General features: G+C 47.7%; 9 protein-coding genes across 9 annotated transcripts; 6 read left to right on the forward strand and 3 right to left on the reverse strand.

Moving 5' to 3' along the window:
- Positions 1-836: 836 nt before the first annotated feature.
- Positions 837-1,377, forward strand: GIQ15_05734 (uncharacterized protein; the record flags this gene model as incomplete). Its single annotated transcript, XM_033553151.1, has 2 exons — positions 837-1,191; positions 1,256-1,377. 2 exons carry the CDS (start codon positions 837-839, stop codon positions 1,375-1,377), a joined length of 477 nt encoding a protein of 158 aa, XP_033404295.1.
- A 1,520-nt stretch (positions 1,378-2,897) lies between these two features.
- GIQ15_05735 (uncharacterized protein) lies at positions 2,898-4,069 on the forward strand (the record flags this gene model as incomplete). The annotated part of the gene is made up of 3 exons (XM_033553152.1): positions 2,898-3,312; positions 3,523-3,579; positions 3,669-4,069. 3 exons carry the CDS (start codon positions 2,898-2,900, stop codon positions 4,067-4,069), a joined length of 873 nt encoding a protein of 290 aa, XP_033404296.1.
- A 569-nt stretch (positions 4,070-4,638) lies between these two features.
- Positions 4,639-6,171, reverse strand: GIQ15_05736 (uncharacterized protein; the record flags this gene model as incomplete). Its single annotated transcript, XM_033553153.1, has 1 exon — positions 4,639-6,171. One exon carries the CDS (start codon positions 6,169-6,171, stop codon positions 4,639-4,641), a length of 1,533 nt encoding a protein of 510 aa, XP_033404297.1.
- A 708-nt stretch (positions 6,172-6,879) lies between these two features.
- Positions 6,880-8,807, forward strand: GIQ15_05737 (prolyl peptidase; the record flags this gene model as incomplete). The annotated part of the gene is made up of 8 exons (XM_033553154.1): positions 6,880-6,934; positions 7,065-7,270; positions 7,354-7,598; positions 7,689-7,774; positions 7,827-7,994; positions 8,051-8,071; positions 8,134-8,272; positions 8,336-8,807. 8 exons carry the CDS (start codon positions 6,880-6,882, stop codon positions 8,805-8,807), a joined length of 1,392 nt encoding a protein of 463 aa, XP_033404298.1.
- Positions 8,808-8,914: 107 nt separating this feature from the next.
- Positions 8,915-10,630, reverse strand: GIQ15_05738 (uncharacterized protein; the record flags this gene model as incomplete). Its single annotated transcript, XM_033553155.1, has 4 exons — positions 8,915-9,886; positions 9,942-10,155; positions 10,221-10,492; positions 10,619-10,630. The coding sequence occupies 4 exons, from the start codon at positions 10,628-10,630 to the stop codon at positions 8,915-8,917; spliced, it is 1,470 nt and encodes a 489-aa protein (XP_033404299.1).
- A 494-nt stretch (positions 10,631-11,124) lies between these two features.
- GIQ15_05739 (uncharacterized protein) lies at positions 11,125-12,717 on the forward strand (the record flags this gene model as incomplete). The annotated part of the gene is made up of 3 exons (XM_033553156.1): positions 11,125-11,688; positions 11,751-12,630; positions 12,695-12,717. The coding sequence occupies 3 exons, from the start codon at positions 11,125-11,127 to the stop codon at positions 12,715-12,717; spliced, it is 1,467 nt and encodes a 488-aa protein (XP_033404300.1).
- Positions 12,718-13,667: 950 nt separating this feature from the next.
- GIQ15_05740 (GABA-specific permease) lies at positions 13,668-15,528 on the reverse strand (the record flags this gene model as incomplete). Its single annotated transcript, XM_033553157.1, has 5 exons — positions 13,668-14,102; positions 14,159-14,393; positions 14,454-15,143; positions 15,224-15,294; positions 15,394-15,528. 5 exons carry the CDS (start codon positions 15,526-15,528, stop codon positions 13,668-13,670), a joined length of 1,566 nt encoding a protein of 521 aa, XP_033404301.1.
- Positions 15,529-17,177: 1,649 nt separating this feature from the next.
- Positions 17,178-18,598, forward strand: GIQ15_05741 (uncharacterized protein; the record flags this gene model as incomplete). Its single annotated transcript, XM_033553158.1, has 4 exons — positions 17,178-17,369; positions 17,477-17,713; positions 17,873-18,015; positions 18,082-18,598. The coding sequence occupies 4 exons, from the start codon at positions 17,178-17,180 to the stop codon at positions 18,596-18,598; spliced, it is 1,089 nt and encodes a 362-aa protein (XP_033404302.1).
- A 721-nt stretch (positions 18,599-19,319) lies between these two features.
- Positions 19,320-20,244, forward strand: GIQ15_05742 (uncharacterized protein; the record flags this gene model as incomplete). The annotated part of the gene is made up of 2 exons (XM_033553159.1): positions 19,320-19,728; positions 19,811-20,244. 2 exons carry the CDS (start codon positions 19,320-19,322, stop codon positions 20,242-20,244), a joined length of 843 nt encoding a protein of 280 aa, XP_033404303.1.
- Positions 20,245-21,812: the final 1,568 nt, after the last annotated feature.

Below are 21,812 nucleotides of genomic sequence, written 5' to 3' on the forward strand. Positions count from 1 at the left end.
TGTTCCCCTCGGTTCCAGGTCTGGTACAATCGATAATGTTCCCGTCAGCCAAGGATGGAAACATTCCTGTTGAACCATTTGGCCCCTCAATTGGCAGGTGTTTTGGAATCGCTTTCTGTATCGAGTCCATAATGAGGTTCAAATGCAATGTTTAAAGGCTGATAATCCTGATATTAGATTGATGGGGGACTTAGGTATGATCGGCTCTCAATTATGGTAGCAAATGGTGCATAACAACAAACTGCAATGGGGTGAAAATTAATGGGAAAAGCATTGTTACTTTAGGTCAACGTTTAGGCCCTGTTAAAGTCACCAATCGCTTCTCTGATCACAGCGTCAGCTGCAATGGTTGTTCATGTGGGATTCACAGGGGGGAGAAAGTCGGCACCCCCGCCTGAGGGGTCATGATCCTTCATGAATTCAGCTATTGTTGACAAAATAATAGCATATTTCATGCATTATCAGCCAGCCATTGTTCGGTGGAACCCCCATTGATGTTTCTTGTAGCGAGCCAAGATCGAATCTACTTCCTCTATGACCTATTCTTGTGCTTCGAGCTGTGTCCGGGGGCCTAGGACCCTCCCTAGAGAGGTTACATTGACATGGCGTTATGGTTCATAGGATTACATGGACTACGTCCTCCCTGGCCTACTATGTAGTTCATAAGGGTAACTTGATAGTTATAAGTATCCAGACTTGGGTATAAATATCTAGACGTTGTCCTCCGTCAGGCGAACTTCAACCTGCATCATCAACAAAGCAATAGCACTTCCCATCATTATCTTATCAAGCCCCTTTTTATCTATCCATACATAGCCTCACCACCATCTTCAAAAATGGTCTACCCAACCAACGACGAGATCAAGAAGCTCTTGGAGGCTCAGTTCCACTCGAAAATTCAAAAATCTGACCTCAACGATGACTCCGAGAGCCTTTTTCAGTTCGGCCACCTGGATGAACTCTTCTCGGACGATGTCGAAGTCCACATCTCTGGGCACGAATTCCACCTCAATGGAAAACATCGGGGTTTGGATTCCTTCAAAGCGCACTTGGAATCCGATGATATGCCGTCCTTGAACTCAATCATCGACGTGACCAAGCCAATCAAGGGCCAGGTCCTCCATGTCATTGGCGGTGACCGTGACGAGTGGAAGGCTGCTGTGCTCCACAGCACTGCAACGACCCAGAACAGTGAGATACTTCATCGGCCCATATTTACCATGTAAGACGTTTTGCAGCTAACACATCTCAACAGACACCCCATGGAACCACGAAATGGCAGTCTTGATGCGCTTCAACCATGACGGAAAGATTACCGAATTGAGAGCCTACGCAGACACCCAGCACGTTCACAACCATATCCAGGCTCACAAGTGAATAGCTCACTCGCGATTAGGCCGGCTTCAGAGGGAATCTAGCGACGGTCCGGTGTATGCACTGTTCGGAACTAGTTAGCCTGATATGTTTGATATAAGTCATACGAGCCTAAGAATCATAACCGTTACTTCATGCAATGCGCCGCCTTTTACGAGCTTTCCTAAATTGGCATTATACTTGCCTTGTAGACCTTAAAATACATTCAGTACAACATTCTCCCTATAAAGTTAGTTATGGACAGCAAATCGTTTTCAAATGTTCTTCGATGTGGAGATATCCTTGTAAAGGCTCAGATATTGACAGCTGGCCTATCAGCATCCCTAGATGAGCCAAATAGCCGCTAGCGAGGGTGGCTAGCATGGTTCACACACAGCTAGTATGTGATGTTGCATATAGCCGATATCACACCGTTCTGCGGGGCGGGGGCCGCATATTCCGTCTCATAGACGATGCGCGAGGCCGCGATTCAGAGGTACTGTTATTTCTACGCAAGGTATAATAGGATAGCTCATCGTTATACGGGGTACGATTAGATGTACTTCCACAGCAATATTATTGTCCCCGATTAACTAGGCACACCCTCTCAAAACACAGCACCCTCAATGTATATATCTCTCCACAGCTTTTTACAAAGTGCTTCTCTACTAGAAATGCGCGAACATAGTATCTAGATGATGTAGACGGTGGGGTCGTTGCATTGAAGTCAGGGAAAGATTATTTAAAGTTAACTAGCTTACGGGCGTGCCCGCAACTCCACTCTAAGCCTAAAGACGTGAACGCCCCACAAGGCTGGACTTTCGTATATGTATGTGACTTCAACCAAGTCCTCGGCAGACTCGGTGTACGCAACACCCAGTTGAATCGAGTACTGCGTGCATGGGATAAGAGCTGAAGAATATCTAAAGGTACGGCAAGCCTCGGAACCTAAGGAGAGATTATAGCTGAACTACCCTGGTGTGTGGTAAAGGGAGGTGGTCTACTTGTTACTCGGGCGGCTGGCCCCTGCTGAGCTGACCATATTTGGATCACTCATCATCCTTACTATTAGCCAACCAGTCGATATCATAGCGGTTGACGAACGCCTTATAGATACCCCTGGCAGCAGGCATCATTTTGCCCCGCCATATTCTATGAGTAACAGGGGTAGTCAGCTGAATTGAAAGTTCCAGACCACTCCAAGAAGCACTGACGGAGCGAACCTGTCCAGGGAATTTTATTCTACAATCGGCAAGGTGTAAGTCTCTGTATGCAGTGACTGATTGTTGCAGCTGGGGATATTATGACTTATCCAACAGTTCGCTCCGCCACATCCGGACGCGGGGATATGAACCAGCATCCAAACTCGTAGGGTTTATTTGATAACTCTAGGGTGGGAATAATACGAGGTCGCTACCGTGTCACTTTCTGTCTAACCTAATTTTCTCGGTTATGAGAATTGTCTCTTGTCTCCCATACTCTGTGCCTCTTGTCTGTGTTTCCTTGGTCAAACACATCAATTTCTTCCTCTTCCTGCAGAGAAAATGAGGCCAGACACACAAACTAGCTCTGTCGAGCCAAACGGCACTGAGGATATATGGAACGACCCAAAGATTGTTGAGGATTATCGTTCCGCGGAGAAGGTGACGGTAGTTTTTGCTAGGTCTCTTATAGAGCAATCAGGCATTTTATCCATCCAGAGAGAAGGGAAACCGTTGTCCATTCTTGATCATGCTTGCGGGACAGGGGCTGTTTCGGCCGTTCTGCATGAAATGCTTCCTGATTGGAAGATTGATGATGGATGGAAGTTGACCTGTGCAGACTTGTCTGGCGCAATGATTGATGCTGTCAAGGCGAAAATAGACGCTGAGGAATGGGGAAACACCGATACTGCAATCGCAGATTTACACAGGACGGGATTGTATACTGGTCATTACACTCATGTCTTTGTCTCCTTTGGTTAGTGAAAGATGAAAAGAAAGTTCTTGTTCGAAGGGGTAAGTACATACTGACATTGCGAAAATGGCTTCCAGCAATAATGGCTGTTCCAAAACCTGAAGAATGCCTCGATGGTAAGTCATTATATTGCATACATTTTTGTACATGCACACACGCTTTTTAAGGGTGTATTCTAGTTTTTGTAAAGGCAACGCTAATGATTTGTGGCAGAATGTCTTCGTATTCTAAAGCCAGGCGGAACGCTTGCATTCACTACATGGGAAAAATGTATGTATGCCACGTATCAGCTATATCCAGCCGAGTTGAAAGGCATTCGCTATTCTGAAGGCTTTACTAATCACATGGTTCTATACCAGGTGGGTGGAGCGACGACGTCAACGCTGCCATTGCTACCATGCCCGGAAATCTCCCCAAACCGACCCCAAAGGAGTTTCTCATGTCACTAGGAAACGGCGATGAATGGCACAATCCCGATTGGGTTGAAGCTCAGCTTTCTAAACGAGGCCTTAAAGATATACAAGTTAAACTTGCTCCGAAGACAATTGCGACGAGCACGCTGACTGAAATATTGCCCTCCCTCGCCCCTATCATTACCCATATACCCGCTAAATTTTGGAATAGCGAACAAAGGGAGCAACATGGGGATAACTTGGCATCTGCAGTCTCAAGCTATCTAGAAAAAAATTATAGCGTCGACCAGCTTATCCCGATGAATTGGGTTGCGGTGGTAGCAACAGCGCAGAAACCTGCCAATTAAGCAAGCCTCCGTTCCGTCAGTTAATGGAGCGTAGGGGAGAACAAAGGCTGACTTCAAAACGGTTAACTTCAAAGTTGTGTAAAACGGATGCTCGACTTTGGACAAAGTTAGATATATAGGGGCTCGGTTCACAATAGATCAAATCACAGCTCTACTATTAGTCTAATATGTTCTTTCTAAGTGTGAAAATGTAACTAATCTAGATCGAATCTATAACGATGCCTGGTAATCCTATCTATCAAACTCCCTAGGTAGTTGTACCCTCCCATCTGCAAGCTGGTTCGAATAACAGCCTTCTCGCCCACTCATGTAAATACTTTAATTTGTGTGTCTGGCATTGAAAATGAATGGGTTGGTAAACACAAATATTCAAACTTAATGTAACTGTCAATTACTATGAGAAAGTTGGGCAATGTGGGAAATAAATGTGCTTGGAGACGTTGAGATGCCCAAATTCGCCTTTGACAAATTGATATCAATAATTAAGATTATAGGGTGTCATATGAATTACCAGAATTAGAACGCATCTTATTCAAGCAAGCTATAACTATATATGCTGACTTTGTTGACTACTTCCACTCCGTCATATCTGACCCCAACGGCTTAGGCATTTCTCGCCAACCAACGTCACAGCCTTGGATGGTTGCACTGTGTTTGACGGCGGTCATAAGACCAAATCCTGTTTCTCGAGTTTCAAGATACTCTCCAGGCAAATCATCCTGGGACTTATAATCTCGACAGTCAAACCCGGTTGTGCCTGGATATTGGCCTAGGCTCCTCAAATACTGCATCGCTCTGGCTAAAGAGACGTCAACCTTCCAAGCACCGCCTTCCATATCACGATGATACAAAGCGGCCATGATGCCGCTAGCGAGTAGATATCCGCTTGCATGATCAAGCGCTTGACAGGGCGTCGCTCGGGTGAATTCACCTGTGTTTGCGTGTTCAGCTTCAGACAAATTCATACCGGAGCAAGTTTGTACCAGTGAATCAAAACCTCGACGGCCTGACCAAGGACCTTTGGGGCCGAAAGCTGACAGGTTGGCGCAGATGATGTTGGGATTCAGCCGAACGAGTTCTTCTGGACCAAGTCCATAAGCTGCCAGGCTTCCTGGACGAAAGCTCTGTATAAAAACATCGCAGGTGCGCAAAAGGTCCATCAGACGCTGCTTGTCTACTTCGTTGTGAATATCTAGCTGTATGGTTCGCTTGCCGCGAGCCAAGTCTCGATCAAGGTCAGGTAGGTCGGGTAGGTTGGGAGAGGTCACCCATAAGACATCGGCATTGTGAGCAGCAAGGGCCTTCCCAGCGACTGGTGCTGCAATGACTCGACTCATTTCCAAAACCCGAACGCCTTCCAGACATGTTTTACTGCTTGTACCGGAAATCTGCCTACGGGGGGTAGTTTTTGATATGGGAAGTTCCTGGAGTCGTTCTAACAGAACTGGTTTATTTCCTATTTCCTTGGATTGGGGAAGCTCGTCCCATTGTGCATATGACCGGAGGGCGTAGGCTGCAGCTCTGTCATGCGCTGTTGCTTTATCCTCTAAGTCGACGCTTGCCCAGTTGGCGATTTTGGTGGCGACCTGCTCACGGGTAGTATCGCTGGGCAGCCGAAGAATGTTGAGCATACTAGATACATGATTAGGGAAGACGTCGTGGACCCGGATGAAGCCGTCAGCAGTCTTGTGCAGTCCTCCGATAGCTCCCCACGACGATAAAGGTGGCTGGTTGTTCAAAGTGTATAGACGCTCAGACTTAAATTCGATGGCTGCATGCTTTATCGGCACACTAACACGGGCTAGAGAAGATAGTTGATTGCGACGACAGTAGAGAAGTGACGCAGCGAGAGCTGACGTTGCAATGGTGCTCTGGGCAAAGATACCGATCCTGTAAGACGAAGGGAGAACAGGCCCATCATGGTCCAAAATATCCAACGCTACTAGGGATTCTGATGGTAGCTTTAGGCTGTTGACCCATATATCTTGCACAATCTCGCGAGCAGAAAGATGTCTTCGATCCGTGATAAAAGGAGGAAGATAGTCGCCCGTGGTGTTCCCCGAAGAGGGCTGTTTTGCAGTTTTATAGGTGGACGTACACATTGTACAACAACAGCGCTAATCCAGATGGCGATCTATTCATTCCCTTCATTGAAACAAAATGGAGGCCACTGTCGATTCTTAATGGTTCATTACTCCGTACTTGATGGCTTTTTATTAGCGAGGTAGCGAGATACGGCGAACACGGATGGTTCGGCTTAGCGGGAGTTGGTTCCCTCGGCTTCACCACGAATGATCCATTTCAACGTATCATTTGGTAGTCAACAGACGTGACATTATATCTCAAAGATGGATTCCCGAACGTCTAACGTCAATGCAAACTTGGTCTCCCCATAGAAGAGCGTCACCTTCGGTGGCTGAAGTACTTTGCTGAATACGTCCCCATCGTATAAATCTTATGGTTGGGCCGATTCCATAACCAGACTCCAATGTCAAATCAGACTATCTCAAGTCCCAGGGCCAGTTCGTTTATCAGACACTACCGGGACTTGGTAGCATAACTGAGTGGTAGAACAATTGAGTATGGTTGATATAGTATCTGTGGTGTTGTTTATTTATGCATCGAGGGGAAGTTTAGGAGGGAGTGACTTTCCTGCCAAGACCTGCAAACGGCTTCCGACCTCCCACCAGAAGAAGAGAAAGACGACAGAAGTAGAGAGAGACCAACATTTGGCCATATCACGGCAAGCAGCTTACCCTCATTGTTTACAAACCAGCAGGCTGAAGGTAGATAACCGTCAAACACAGACAATGAGCGATATGAACGCTGCAAAACTGATCAGCAGGTGCTGGAACAATTTACCCGGTTAGTCCAGCGAATTTGAGTCACCACGTATGTATAGAACACATACATCGGATGTTAAACAATTCTTTCCCCAGGCTGAGGAGCCATACAAAGTATCATAAGCCAGGGCCATCGCTAATCACCGAAACAGGGAGACTGAGAGTGTCAGAACTCGCTTTCGACGTTCCTCTGGACTATTCAAACCCAGCCTCTGCCTCGCTTCGGCTATTCGCCCGGGGCGTGCAGCGGCGAGTGCCAGGTGCTGCGGTTGACGATAAAGAGAGACAGCTACCTTGGATCGTCTTCCTGCAGGGCGGACCAGGAGGAGCCAGTCCACAGCCGCAGGAGGTGGGCTGGGTTGGTCCCTTGTTGGATCGCGGATATCAGGCGAGTCTCCAGAGCAAGGTAACCTCGGAAACATCATTAATCCAAAAAATTAGATCCTCCTTCTTGACCAGCGAGGCACGGGTCTTTCAACCCCTATTACTGCTGCTACCCTGGCACTTCAGGGAAATGCCATCAAGCAGGCCGAGTATCTGAGATTGTTTCGTGCAGACAATATCGTTCGAGACTGCGAAGCGGTTCGCAAAGTCTTGACAGCCTACTATCCTGGCGATAGACAGAAATGGAGCGTCCTAGGCCAGAGCTTTGGTGGCTTTTGTGCTGTAACATATCTTTCCAAACAGTAAGCTTTCTTTTTGCGTGAATCATTAACCACTGCTAGCGGGCAGTATAGGTTTCTATTTCTGTCGATGCAGCTGCTAATATTCTACAGTCCCAAGGGATTGAAGGAAGTTTTCACGACGGGTGGACTTCCACCGCTGGTGTCCAAACCAGACCCTGTTTACGAGCGAACTTATGGTACATTGGACCGTTGAGATCATTGATTGAGGAAGAACTGACTCCTTCATAGACAAGGTTCAAATGCGGAATAAGGCTTATTACTCCAAATTCCCAGAAGATGAGCAGCGAGTGCGAATTATACTCCGCTACTTGACAGAAAACACCATCACATTCCCCGACGGCGGGGTTCTGACGCCAGAACGCTTCCTCCAATTAGGAATACATTTTGGCATGAAAGGTATATTACCCGATTCAACCATTTGAAGAATTTAAACTAACTTCCTCTCTCTGTAGGTGGTCTTGACTTGGTCCACGGTAATATTCTATAGAATAAACTCCCAGCACTAACCCATCCCACTAACGTGTGTTAAACATAGGCATTATATTGAAATGTACCAACGACTTGGACACTTTCGGCTTCTTTACCCGGCCCACCATTGCTTTGATTGAAAGTGACACTGGCGCAGACAACGGTATTCTATATGCAATTATGCACGAAGCTATCTATTGTCAAGGGTAAGATGCCGCTTCACACCTGGCCGTCAGATGTCAAACAAAACTTCTAACAACTTCTACTAGGGAGCCATCGAATTGGGCGGCCGAAAGGTTGTTACCACGATTCCCAGAGTTCCGAGGCGCTCATAATCCTCATGGAATATTCTTCACGGGAGAAATGGTAGGGAACACATTTATTGCGGAAATGCAAAGGGTCCCAGTTGCTAAAAAGGTCTATTTACAGGTATACAAGCACTGGTTCGAGTCGTCCCAGGAACTCGGTCAGCTCAAAGAAGTAGCCGATATCGTTGCTTCATACAATGACTGGCCTCAATTGTATGATATCGAGCAACTCGCACGCAACGAAGTGCCAGTTTACTCTGCCACGTACGTCGAGGACATGTACGTGCATTTCAGCTATGCGACCGAAACAGCTGCCGTGATTCGCAACTGTAAACCGTTCGTTACCAACACCATGTATCACAACGGGCTTCGTTCAGACTCTGCAGAGCTAATTGCACAGTTGTTTGCTCTCCGTGATGATACGATCGACTAGGAAAGTAGTTTCACAGTGAGTACATGGGTATTTGATGGTGCTGCTCGTTGTTTGTCACGGGATGACACTCCTATTGCTATGTCCATAGAGTAAACATGTGTATACGTCTAGTCGGCTATCTCTCTTGCAACATCGATCAATCGAAGCTTTCGTGAGTCTCGGGGATGAAACTGTGCAATCTTGGCCTTGACCAAAAACCTCGAGGCGGCTGAGTCCTGGTCTAGTTCAATGTACGATGACGTAGCCGCGATGTTTAGTAAGGATTCTATAAGGGAGTGCATTTCTTCAGCAGCGGCTTCCCTTGGGTTGGTAATCCTTGTTTCATCCCCATCCTCGTCGTTTTCTTCCTCGTGCCCGCCATCACGTCCTTGGGCACCACTCCTTCTCCTACCCCGACGAAGGAGCTCGTCTATGCGTTGTTGCTGCTTCTTACTCCCAGTACTCTGGCCATTACCGGCCTTGGATGCCTTTCTTTCCTTCCCTCGTGCTGTATATCCAATTTCAAGCGTGGAGTCAGAAACTTCGATCTGATCACCAACGACCGGCCCACCCATGTCCTCTGCAGCGAGCATAGGCGCAAGATGCTCATCAACGAACTCCCTTAGCGCCTCTTTCAGCTCGACGGTTTTCTCTTCTATCTCACGGCCCTTGCGCCGTTGCTCTCTGATCAGCTCCTTGGCAATCCTGTTCGATTCCTGCTTCGACTTCTTGCCTCCATGCTTTGCCCCAGACTCGTCGTTATCCCGTCTCTGTTGACGCAATTCCTTGATTCTTCGCTGGAGTTCGGCCGTGATCCCGTTTGCGTCGCGTAAATTAGCCTCTTCAACCTTCAGCCTCTCGCGATCTCGAACAAGCTCCTGGGCCGTTAGTGGTATGGTACTTTTGAGTTCTCGGACGAGCCGATTGGCTTCTCGTAGAGCTAGAAGCCCGTTCAGCGGCGAGTCAGGCGCGGGCAGCTGTGGCTTGCTATCGGAGAGGAGAGACTTGTATGCTTGTATGGCCCTGCGAGTTTGTGCCAGCCGTTCATGGGGCTGTAGGTCTGGACGTGGAAGCTCCAGCGGGCCAGCACTCGCGCGAAGCTATACCGATTGATTAGTCGAACAGCACGTAATTGTAGACAGCAGCCTGGCCTACCTCGCGAAGGGCATCTTCTTGCCGCTGGACCTGTTCACGTAGACCGCGGAGGGTCTTTTCTATCTGGCGGCTGTGCTCTTCGTAGTTTGCAGCCGTCAGTGGCACGCTGCGTTCTTTCTCGACCTCCCGACACGACGCGTCGTAGGACCGTATCCTCTCGACCACCTCTCCAGACACGCTCATCTCTTCTCTTTCTCTTTCTCTTTCCCTTCCTCTATTGTCCTATGTCATGTCCTGTCCTATGTGTATGTCTATGTGTATGTCTGTCGTGGATGTCACGTGATACCCCAGACCCGAAGCGGCCTAGCGCCCTCCTTAACTGGGAACTTCTTCATCCTTGTTTCGACTTCAACTTCAACTTGCATCGCGAGCTTCACCTTCACCTTCACTTTCACCGTTGCCCGTCGCCCGTCGCCTCTCGCCTCGTCGCCGCGTCCATCGCCGTCGCCGTTAACGCTGTCGAGTGACCCCGTTGAGCGACTCCTCTGGCGTTTCTCTCTTGGTTCCGTCGTGTTGCCCGCGTTCCACGATTGTTTGGCTTCTTGGAGTATCTGCGCTCAGCCGTTCAACGCCAAACCACCGCGTTCGCCAGCTTCACATCGTAGGCAAACAGGCTAGGAGCTAATTTTCTAGCCATACGCCCTCTTCACCCGCGTTTTAAAGTCAACCGTCCTCACTACTGCCATCATCCTTTGTTTTCTGCTCGCTGGTGGTGACGTTCTCGTTAATTCACCTACTTCAACATCACCTTGCCTACCGCACCTTCTATCGCCTCCTATCCCAACACATTGTCCGCTATTCAGAGCTTCTCCGCTCGAACAGCTTCACTCTTCAACCCAAGCTCGCATTTTCACACCACCAGTCAACGTCGATCCCACATAATTCAACACGCATTGCACCTTCACTCAAATCTATTCACACCACTTCCGCTCCAAGTCAAAATCTCCCATCACCTTCCTCTCAAGTCCGACACCTGCACCAGCAAGTTTTCCTTGGGAACTCCTGGTGTACATAAAAAAAATCGATTTGAAGAAAAAGAGAAAGAAAGAAGAGGAAAAAAGAAATTTAAACAAAGTTCCAGCTTCACTCCGGCTTCTGTCTTGCTCCCTGTCTTCCTCTTTCTCAAACGTAGGTGCTCGATAATCCGAAAACCGCAATCACAGAAAACTACGCACATTTCATCATGTCTGCGTCACCAACTTCCGCTGGTCCATCGACCAAACGTCCCCTAGAGGACCCGTCGTCCCCGTCTGGACCTACCGATCAACCAGAGGCCAAGCGTCAAGCTTTGGATAAGGTAGTAAAGGGGGAAGATGACGATGAACCAAAGGGCCAGGAAGGTGACAAGCCTGCCAACGAAAAGGGTGCAAACGGTGCTGAAACTACTGGTGAAAATGGCGTCAAGGATGGTCAAGGTGATTTGCTTGTTCCTGATGCCCCTAATAATGGCAAACCTGCTCCAGTCCCCGCTCTCGAGACGCAGCCCATACAGTCCACAGCTTCCCACAACGACCGGGCCACATCAAACCCTCCCGCTGCCAGCCAACCCGCCCAGGACGAGACTGGTTGGGTGCACATCAGAGCAGTCATCTCCAGCGCGGAGGCTGCCACTGTTATTGGTAAAGGTGGAGAAAACGTCTCCCAAATCAGACGTCTTTCTGGTGCCAAATGTACTGTCAGCGACTACTCTCGCGGCGCGGTAGAGAGAATCTTGACTGTTAGCGGTATGCAAGATGCAGTTGCAAAGGTATGTGCTCACACTATCCCGCGTGAGGCTCGATCAATTTTGTTTTTAACCCCCATTCACAGGCTTTTGGTTTGATCATCCGTACCCTCAACAACGAACCACTTGAAGCACCATCCACTGCCCAGTCCAAAACCTATCCTCTTCGTCTCCTCATCCCTCACATTCTCATTGGCTCCATCATTGGCAAATCGGGTGTTCGCATCCGTGAGATCCAGGAGGCATCTGGTGCTCGTCTCAATGCTTCCGACTCCTGCCTACCCCTTTCCACCGAACGATCACTTGTTATTCTTGGTGTTGCTGACGCCGTGCACATTGCAACCTACTATGTTGCTGTCACCCTGGTTGAGCAGTTGACCGAGAGATTTGGTGGCCCGGCCGCATCCGCCTATGCCACTCGAAGTGGCGGGCCAGCTGGAGTTGTTCCTGGCGGCATGCAGGTCGTTCCTTACGTTCCCCAGCCAGCCGGAGGACAGTACGGCCACCCTGATAACCTTCGCAGAAACAACCCACAGGCCAACCGCGCCGCCCCAGGAGGGTATGGTGTTCCATACATGCAGCAGCCCGCTCCTCACCCTCACGCGCCGCAACCAAGTCTCCATTACGGTGCCTCTCCCAGACAAGGATATACCGGTGCAGGCCCTCACCAGCCAGCTCCATATGGTGCTCCTCAACCTCCACACGGTGGTCACGTCCCTCCAGCCGGCCCACCAATGGGTGCGGCCGTCCCTGGTCAGCCATTGACACAACAAATTTACATTCCCAACGATATGGTAGGTGCTATTATCGGTAAGGGAGGAGCAAAGATCAACGAAATCCGACATCTCAGTGGAAGTGTCATAAAAATCAATGAACCTCAAGATAACAGCAATGAACGACTGGTCACTATAACCGGAACCCAAGAGTGTAACCAAATGGCGTTGTACATGCTCTACTCGAGACTCGGTAAGCTATTCCCCTCCCCGCCCTGTTGGATAAATACATGTTAGGCTAACCTACTCGTCAACAGAGAGCGAAAAACACCGCGTCTAATTGGTATGAAGTTACGTCACCCCATATGTCTTCCAATAGTATTTCGGGCGGTCGGTGTCCTTCAGGGCCAACTTGTCCTTGATTTTCCTGCCAAAAAATTATTCCTCTTCTCTTCTACCAAACTATTTTTAACTCTTGCAATCTTCTCCTAACTTCTTATTTTGATTTCTTTTTGTGGCTTTTTTTAATTATCGTGGGGTTTCCTGGATGTAATTCCTTCACCGGTGTATTTCTATTCCGCAAGTTGTTATGAAATTGCTCATGGTGCCGCCTTAAAAACAAAACAAAATCTTTGCCTTCACCATGTTAACCTAACCTGCATCATAATTGCCCTCCTTGCCTCGCCCTTACGCTTTGGATATTAAGACCCACCCCATCCCTTGAAATGCCTAGCGTGACGCCCGTGTGAGCCTAAACAAGATTGTAGCACTTGCACCATATACAAGCCTCAGGGGTTGCATACAGTCAGCCCTGCCTAATTTACGTCAAGGGCTATGAAGAGGGCTATGACGGCTGATAAACAAATTGCCAACGAATGGCCAAGGTCAATACTAATATCTATAAAAAGGCAATAACTGAAATTAACAACCCAGAAATAATTATGCTGTGGGCAAATCCACATCTTAACCATTCTTGAGGTAGGTCAAGCCATTCGTTCATGTTACATTGCGACCTTTGAGTGCATCTACTTAGGTATTTATGCAGGCTAGCTGACCAAGCATGAACGAGCAATCTAGAATGTATGTCCGCGAGATCAGTTCATAGCCAGGTGGGAGAAATACTTTTATGACATTAACGTTCTGACTTCATAAACTATAGACATGAATACTCGATGGTGGGTATATATTTCAGTGCACGGAGTACAATGTACTCTGCATAACATGAAGTGCAAAAGGATAAATCCTATACAAGAAAGGCGCCTACTAAATATTAAAGCAGGCCAAAGGAAATCAGGCGCTTTTCCTCACGTATTCGACAGGCCCAACATACGTATGTCTTCCACGAAGGACAAAGTAAACCAGACTGAACATCAATACGCCAAAGTAGATCACAACACTCCAGTTCATCGCGTCGAGAGCTGGTTTTGGGGCTGGCGGGAAAAAACAGAACACATACGCCAACAACAGAAATCCAATAGAGAGCAGGTTGATGGGTAGGCCAAGCGCTCCCATGCGGAAATGCGAGGGCAACAAAGGCTCACCGCGTATTCTTTTGAGAGCTATACAGGATATCGAGACGATATAGCTGGATAGCAGCGCACAGAGACCAAGTGAGGTGATTTGATTGAACGCAATCACACTGCCGATATTGATGAGGGAGAGCAACGAGCTCACTATGACAGTGAAAAATATCGCATTAAGAGGGATGTCCCATCCAAGCGGAACCTAAATTAATACAGGTAAATAACTTTCTATATCGGGGGTTGATTGAACATCCTTACTCTTTGGAAGTGTCGGCTGAAAGGCACACCATTATCTCGCGCAAATGCGAAGAGCTGTCGCGAGGCGGTGGCCATGTTGGTCATACCGCAGAAGATAGAAAGGGAGGTCATAATGGATGTCATGGCAGTAGCGCCTGCTTTGGACATGGTAGCATTATAAAAAACCTGGATGAAAGGATAGCCGGTTGGTGTTGCTAAGACACTATCGATATCACCGATGGTATAGCAGAAAGTACTATCATGACGGTCAGTGCTTTATCCCTTGGACCAGCTTAGCAAAGAGGGGATCACATACATCACCATTATGATGCCTAGAGAGCCATTAAATACTCCAGTTGCAAGCATCGCCTTGGGGAGTGTTTTTGACGCATTCTTCAACTCCTCGGACATATGGGTTGCAGCATCAGCTCCAAGGAGTGATACAACAGGTGTGATTATTCCAACTAGACTTGCGACTCCCTTATTCCCCCACCCCTGTGCATCTTCAACTTTAGTCCATACCTCCGTCGATGTTGATCGTGGAGCTAGAATCCACAGTGGAATCAAAATAGCAAAGAAACCAGCAACATGCAAAACAAGCACAACACCCTCGATCAACGGGAGTCGCTTTGCGAGAAGAGTATTGAAAATTGCGCACAATGCAATGACGGCAATTGTCAGCAGGGTCCCATGCCATCGCTGAGGGGAATAGTTGTCGTAATTTAGGATAACGAGGCCCTGGATCTCAGTACCTGCCAGAAAGCATGAGGCTGCGGTGCCAGCCTGCCATCCCAGGACACAGAGCCAGCCGATGAAGTAAGACAAGAACTTCTGGGAGCTGCGAGGCGCAAATTCGGATATCCAGTGATATTGTCCGCCGGCAGTTGGTGCCATTGAGGCCATCTCAGCCATTGACGCGATCACTAACGAGAAGCCAACGACAGTACCGAGATAGACATATATCAATCCGGCGGTTCCTCCATTTCCAAAACCAAAAGCCGCAGTTCTATCACCCTGTCAGCATTGGTAAATAAAAAGCTGCTTCAACAGGCAATCGCCGTGGGATCTCATTTCTAGTATACTAACCCGAGAGTACTCTCCCATGTGCTCATCAAGATCATGGAGAAGCCAAATATAGATAGGAAGCTGAAATTACGCTAGAAGTGAAACAACATCATATCAGAAGGGAACAAGTATGGACTTTTCACTGAGTGTGAAGCAATTTTGTTCATCCATCCAGTCATTCATTCACTCACCTGAAGCTGCTGCTGTTTGCCCATCCGCCGCATATCCTGGACATCATTTGCGGTTCCATCTCTCAGGCCAACATAGGCATCCCCAGAAGCATCAGCGCCCGCGTCATTTACCTCCACGTCAGGTACTCTACCCATCTTGAAACCCAATGTCTTGCTTATCGATCACCACCTTTATCGGCCGCCTGGCGTTGTATATATAAGGGCACCACGGACTTTACCGACAGGTGTGGCTCCCGCGATCAATTCGTGATATGTCGATCGTACAAAAACCCAACCACAAGAGGTTTAATGAGGGGAGGTTGCACAAACAGAAGCACAGGGGAGGAGGCAAGGTTACAACGATATATAACAGAAAAGCAATATGCTATTCCCGAGTAAACAACGGAGGCCCCGAGGCACTTGATAAATGAACGAGCAAAATTGACGAATTAATTGTCAAGGTAAACAAGGCCCCTCCTCGCCCGAAGCTATCCATTTGACAGGCCGTGGCTCCTAAAGTACCATTACGCCGGCTCACCTGTTCGACATGCAAGCTCTACTTTGACGGACCAAGGCATTCTTGACCCGCCACAAGGCAAGCTCGACATCCGTTGCCTCGGAAAAGCTTCCCCCTGTATTCATCTGTGCATACACGACGGAAGGGACCTGCCTTCGTTTTCGTCTTTAACTTGACCCCTTTGGACGAAGGATATTGGCCCCTTAGCTAGGAACGTGAGTGAAACTCATTCGGCTGTGAGCATCCGTCTTCCGTGGCAAGGGGGGACGGGGCGTCGCCCAATTACGTGATAGCAGACATGACTAGTCGCTCCACTGAGATGCTATACAAAATTCCGGTCCGTTCTCCCCGACTGCCGCCATATGCGTAAATTATCCTCTCCAAGCCCGTCAATCATCCAGGTCATTTGTCCAGCATTGCACATTGAGACCTTACGCCGTACCTCGAACCAATTATCTCTGCGGCGTATGCGGTTTTTAGTTCGCATATTGAAAGACAATGCAATTTTAGCGACAAGATGGGAGCCCTTACGCTCATGTTTGAAAATGCCTTCCATCGCTAGATACCGCACGGAAATTACTTGCATCACGACGGAGCATTTGACGCAATGAAAATGGAGCCGGATATGTGGGGACCATTGCCAATTCTTCCAAGCAACTGGCACGACCCGACATCCGCAAAGTGGATGAATTGCTTGTTCAAGGGGCCATATATGGAGACCTTTCATATAAGGCACCTACGTATAACGCCGTACACGTTTTCAGGCTCCCTTAGCGGGCCAACGGTGATGATCACCTTGCAAATATGATTCCCTCGTTTGTTTTTTGGAGAAGGGTGTGACTATGCACCTATCCGGCCCCATTAAGGTCCTCACGTAAATAGCAGTTATTCCCAGCCATGCTTCAACCGCCCATTTGGCCACTTGCCTAAAGGTTAGCCCCATGGCTTTACACTTACCTCGTCATAGATAAGCATTTTAATCTACAAATATTGCGTTTCTTGTGGGTAAAAACCCTTGACCTCCTCTATTCGGAGTACCAGGGTGAGGAGGCTATGCTACTGTACGTACCTGAAGGGTTTCAACCTCTTGCTTCTTTACATACAGGTCCAAAGCATTTTTCCAGCCAGAAACCCCTGGTACGCGGCGCTCAATAAAAGGGAATCACCGAACCAGCTTCCCAGCGACAAGTTATTAAGAATATAGGTATGACGGGACGCACCTAGGGCCCCGGGTTCTCGAACATTGTGGGATTTTCAGAATCTTCAAGCTATCCTCTGGCCTTCAGATATGTCCAGTCCTAGTATCCAGGTTTTCACAGGAGGGGATCGATTTGCAACTATCACGCCCGATGATCATGGGGGAATCCTCTGGGTTGCTTCTACTGTTTGCGCAATCTACGTACTCCTCTGCCTGGGGCTGCGCATGTACGTTAAGCGAGAGTTTTACGGTCTTGACGACCTACTAGCTCTTTTAGCCACGGTGAGAACACCTTTCGATTTTAATTCTGCCAGTCAAAGATGTAAATGGCAATTTTGCATACGCTAACAATACCCTTCCTCCTTTCGAGGTTATCCATTTACCTCCAGGTTGTCGCTGAAGCTCAATATATTGCTATTTTCTTCGGGCTATCCGACGGATTAGGGAGAAATGATGCCAACTTCAGCACTTTCCAAATTGAGAAGATTGGGAGGTCAATACTTTTCAGCGAGGTCTTCTTTCTTCTCGGATTGCTCCTTGCGAAAGTGTCGGTTATTCTGTTAATACGCCGCCTGTTCAGCCCTGATATGCGACCACATATTGTCGCCTGTGATACAACTTTAGTTGTATGTATACTATGGGGCGTCGGATCTATCCTCGGTGCATTGGTCAACTGCTCCCCGGTAGCGAGGATGGGCTTCACGCGAGGATCGTGTAGAGATATTGTGAGTGAAGACTTTTGCCCCTTCCTAAAGGAGAGCATAGAGGCCTAACCGTTAAACTAGGTCATACGGTGGCAGGCAATTGGGGCCCTCGACGCCTTCACCGAGTTCCTTATTTTTGGAATGGCCGTATTAGTCGTTTGGCGCGTTCAAATGAAGCATTCACGGAAGGCCCGTGTAGTGATGGCCTTCATACCCAGACTCCCGTACGTTTTGCTCACCTATTCCAAGCAAAATACTCAGCAGTCTATGCTAATACAAGATTCCTGTAGGGTGATTGTATTTGCAGTTCTCCATATTCAACGCACTATGGACTTTACCACCAAACCAAAACCCAGCGTTAGCATCGTGGCGCCCTTGGTCTATCAACAAATCGAGCTGTGTTATTCTCTTATATCATGCACCATCCCTAACCTTGGGGGATACCTACTCAAATTCAATACTGGGATGGGCATCACCCTCGGATATGTATCGGAGCCATACGGCTCGTCCAGAGAGGCTGGAGGTTCTGAGAGTTTGCAACTATCGTCTCTAAAGAGTAACTTGAAAAATGACAGGGCTCAGGCCAGAGTTCCCAGCCAGCAAAGTAAGTATGGCTTCCTTCGACCGGAGCAGTATGAATACCGAGCCTACGTCCGAAGCACTATTAACAGCCTAGAGGTTAACTCTGTTGAAAATGAGATCGACGACCGATCGGTCAGCTCTGATGGTGAGCGGCCAGTGCAGAGCATACACAGCCATGACATGATCATACGGAGGGATATCCGGTACAGTGTTCAACGTGAGTAAGATTGGACGGATTCACGGTTAACACAGCCATTCTCTACCTGCATATCGGCGTTCTTTTCTTGCGTTCCGGCATTTGAAATGTATGTTCCCCTGGGCCGAGTAGTAATACCTGGCAATCGTTTTGCGCTTCTTTTTATTTTATGTATTGATGCCATGATATTTATGAATGTATATAATCCATTTAATCTCCGTTTGCATTTCTGTCGTTTATCTTTAGGGCTTTCGCACCCAGTGGTCAGGAATAACCAGGGACATGGATGTTCCAGCCTTGGTACGCGCCCTACGCGCTCGAGACAAGATAGTTAGCATTTATTTACGGAATAATAACTACTTTATACGCTATTATATTCCGGCAAAACTCCGGAGCGGCTCAACCCCTGAGATTCAAATTTTCTTTTACACATGGCTCTCTACTCGGTGGTTGATGTCGCGATCTCCCGAAAGCCCGTACTCAAATTGGGCTACTCCGTATATCCATGTCAAAAAGCTAACTAACTTCTCTGGATTACTCTATTCATATTTATTCTGCCTCCTATACGAACCGTTCGTTCAGCTTATATCTTTTGTGTCACTCGACACTTGTTGAGCTCATATATACTGGCGTATATATATAACCGACGAGCCCCTATACATTACAACTCCTAAATCGCCGCTTCATTGCCTATAAATATTGTGATACTAAAATATACTCAGGCTGCCTGTATTGTGGAAATCGAACAAAATGCCGATCCGTCTTGCTCGCTACTCAGACTTGGATGCAATCTCGTCTACTCTTGCAGAGGGATTTCATAGCGAGGAAGTTATGGGACCGATCCTACATCCATATCGTCAGGAGTATCCAGATGACTACTTGAATTACTGGCGCCGCCAATGCCTGGAGAAATGGTGGGATTACTCGTACATATTCGTTGTGAGCTATTTAGAGGAGCACTTTGAAGACCCAGACAAGAGGGATAGAGATGGTGACAACCCTAACACGCAAGAAGATGTCGAGAAAGAAACGAGAGAGGATATGACAAATAGAAAACCACCCCAAGCTAAAAGAGAGGTCATAACCGGCGTTGCGCAGTGGCATCGCATGGGGCCTGGCTGGGAAGCCATTTGGAAGCCAGCTGGGAAGTGGGATCCAAGTGAGTCTTTTACTGCCCAAAAAAGAATGAAAACGATACTATTCCTTGATAACAGTATAAATACTCACACTATCAACCGCAGGAGTATATATAACGTCTCTTATATCCCTATATCACAAGTACTTTCTGAACGTCATGTTTCCCAACCGCGCCGCTTCCAAGCCACCGCAAATCACGGAACCACTGCTTCGTAAAGCCCTCATCAAAGCCATTGGAAGCTTCTATACATCTCCTCCACACCGTCAGACGAACTGGGCATTGAGCGTCCTCGCCGTGCGGCCCGGGTACCAGAAGCATGGCCACGGTCGAGAGCTGGTGGCCTGGGGGCTTGACAAGGCACGAGAGGATTGTATCCCTGCCAGTGTCCTATCAGCTAAGGGGAAGGATACGTTTTACCGTAGATGTGGATTTACCGAATTGGTCGGATGGGCAACGGACGGGGAAGACAATCCGTTGAAGGGGCTTATTGAAGGTGGTGCTGTCATGTTTACGCGAGTAAAGGAGGATGATGCATGACTGAAGTTTATATATTACTGTGTCCTTTTTACAACAATTATAAGCATTAAATTTAAGTCAAAGCATATAAAGACTTTTTCTAATAGTATAAGTTACGGTATGTAGTTAAAAGTTTGGTTCAGGACAAACTGAATAGTTAAATAAGTAAGTTATTCTTCGTCACCAAGCTAACTATTTTCACATTTCCTACGTCGAGGCCAATTTTGTCAGAACCACGGAATATTCAACCTAAAGGCATCCAAGATGGCAACTGACCCCAAGTTATCGATCTTGCTACCCATTCTCCTTGTTGTAGCCTATGCTCTCGGAATTGCGTCTACACTGTGGCTGTTTCCATGGATCAAAAAGGCCTCAATATATCTTTTTACGCGAGCTGATGATAGCGACAACAATAATGAAACAAGGCAAAAGGATGTCACACAAGACGCATCATTGTATGGACTAGATCATGCAGTCTTGAATATCCAACTCCCGCCAATGACTATGTGGATGAATATGGGTTACTGGAAGGTTAGTCTACTGCTATTGGGCTCTCGAGACAATTGCTCTCTAATGGCCCTGTTTTATGTCCCTTTCGCACATATAATCCAATTGTTCTCCGTTGTATGCTGAGCCCGTTGAACACACAATCTAATAAGCGTGCGTTGATACTGGCTTGTCCTAATCTCCGCTTTTACCTCGCTCTGGCATGCATTGCGGCGAATACTATACTAACATGGCTGCAATATTCATATTTATCTTATATTTTAGAATATAAATGGTGCTCAACTCCCAGAAGCCTGTGAGGCACTACTTGAGAAGGTCCTGGACTCCTCTGGCCTTGGTTCAGGGGCTCAGGATGGGAATGGAACAATGCTTGACATAGCAGGGACTCAAGATACTAGGCCTACAAGGAGAAAGAGAGTACTGCTGGATCTTGGATTTGGATGCGGGGAGCAAACTATGCATTTGATGATGAATTCCTCAGTTTCACCGCCTCGATTTGACGAATATATCGGCGTGACACTTAACAAAGTACAATATGGATTCGCTCAAAAGAGGCTAGATGAGAAGAAGATGGAACAGGAAAAACGATCGGTTGGCAGCAGCGGAGTTTCAGAGGCAGATAGAAATATTAATCTCTTCTGCGCTGATGCAGCTCAGCCATTAACATGGTCAGGGAGCTTAAGGGAGACGGTTTCCGCTGCATTCCTCGGGAATGGTCCCAACAATACCGCAGAGCGATATGTTCTCGGCCTGGACGTGTTGTATCACTTCCACCCATCACGACGGGAGATATTCGAATACACTCATTCAACCCTGCGTGCGAACCTACTGGCATTCGACCTGTTCCTTGCTTCACCAAACTGTCCTAGCCTACAGCGGGCCTTGAATACAGTTTTCCTTCGGTTATTGGCACCGGCTCTCGGAGCCCCATTCGAAAACTTCGTTACCCTAGAAGCCTATAAAGCTCAATTGGAGGAGGCTGGGTACTTGGCTAAGAATATCACGATAGAAGATATCACCGATGACGTGTTTGCAGGGCTAGCTAAATTTCTAGATACAAGGCACCGGGAAATGGCTGGTAT

Source organism: Arthroderma uncinatum (assembly GCF_011692745.1).
Source record: "Arthroderma uncinatum strain CBS 119779 chromosome Unknown scaffold4, whole genome shotgun sequence".
Taxonomy (NCBI): Eukaryota; Fungi; Ascomycota; class Eurotiomycetes; order Onygenales; family Arthrodermataceae; genus Arthroderma; species Arthroderma uncinatum.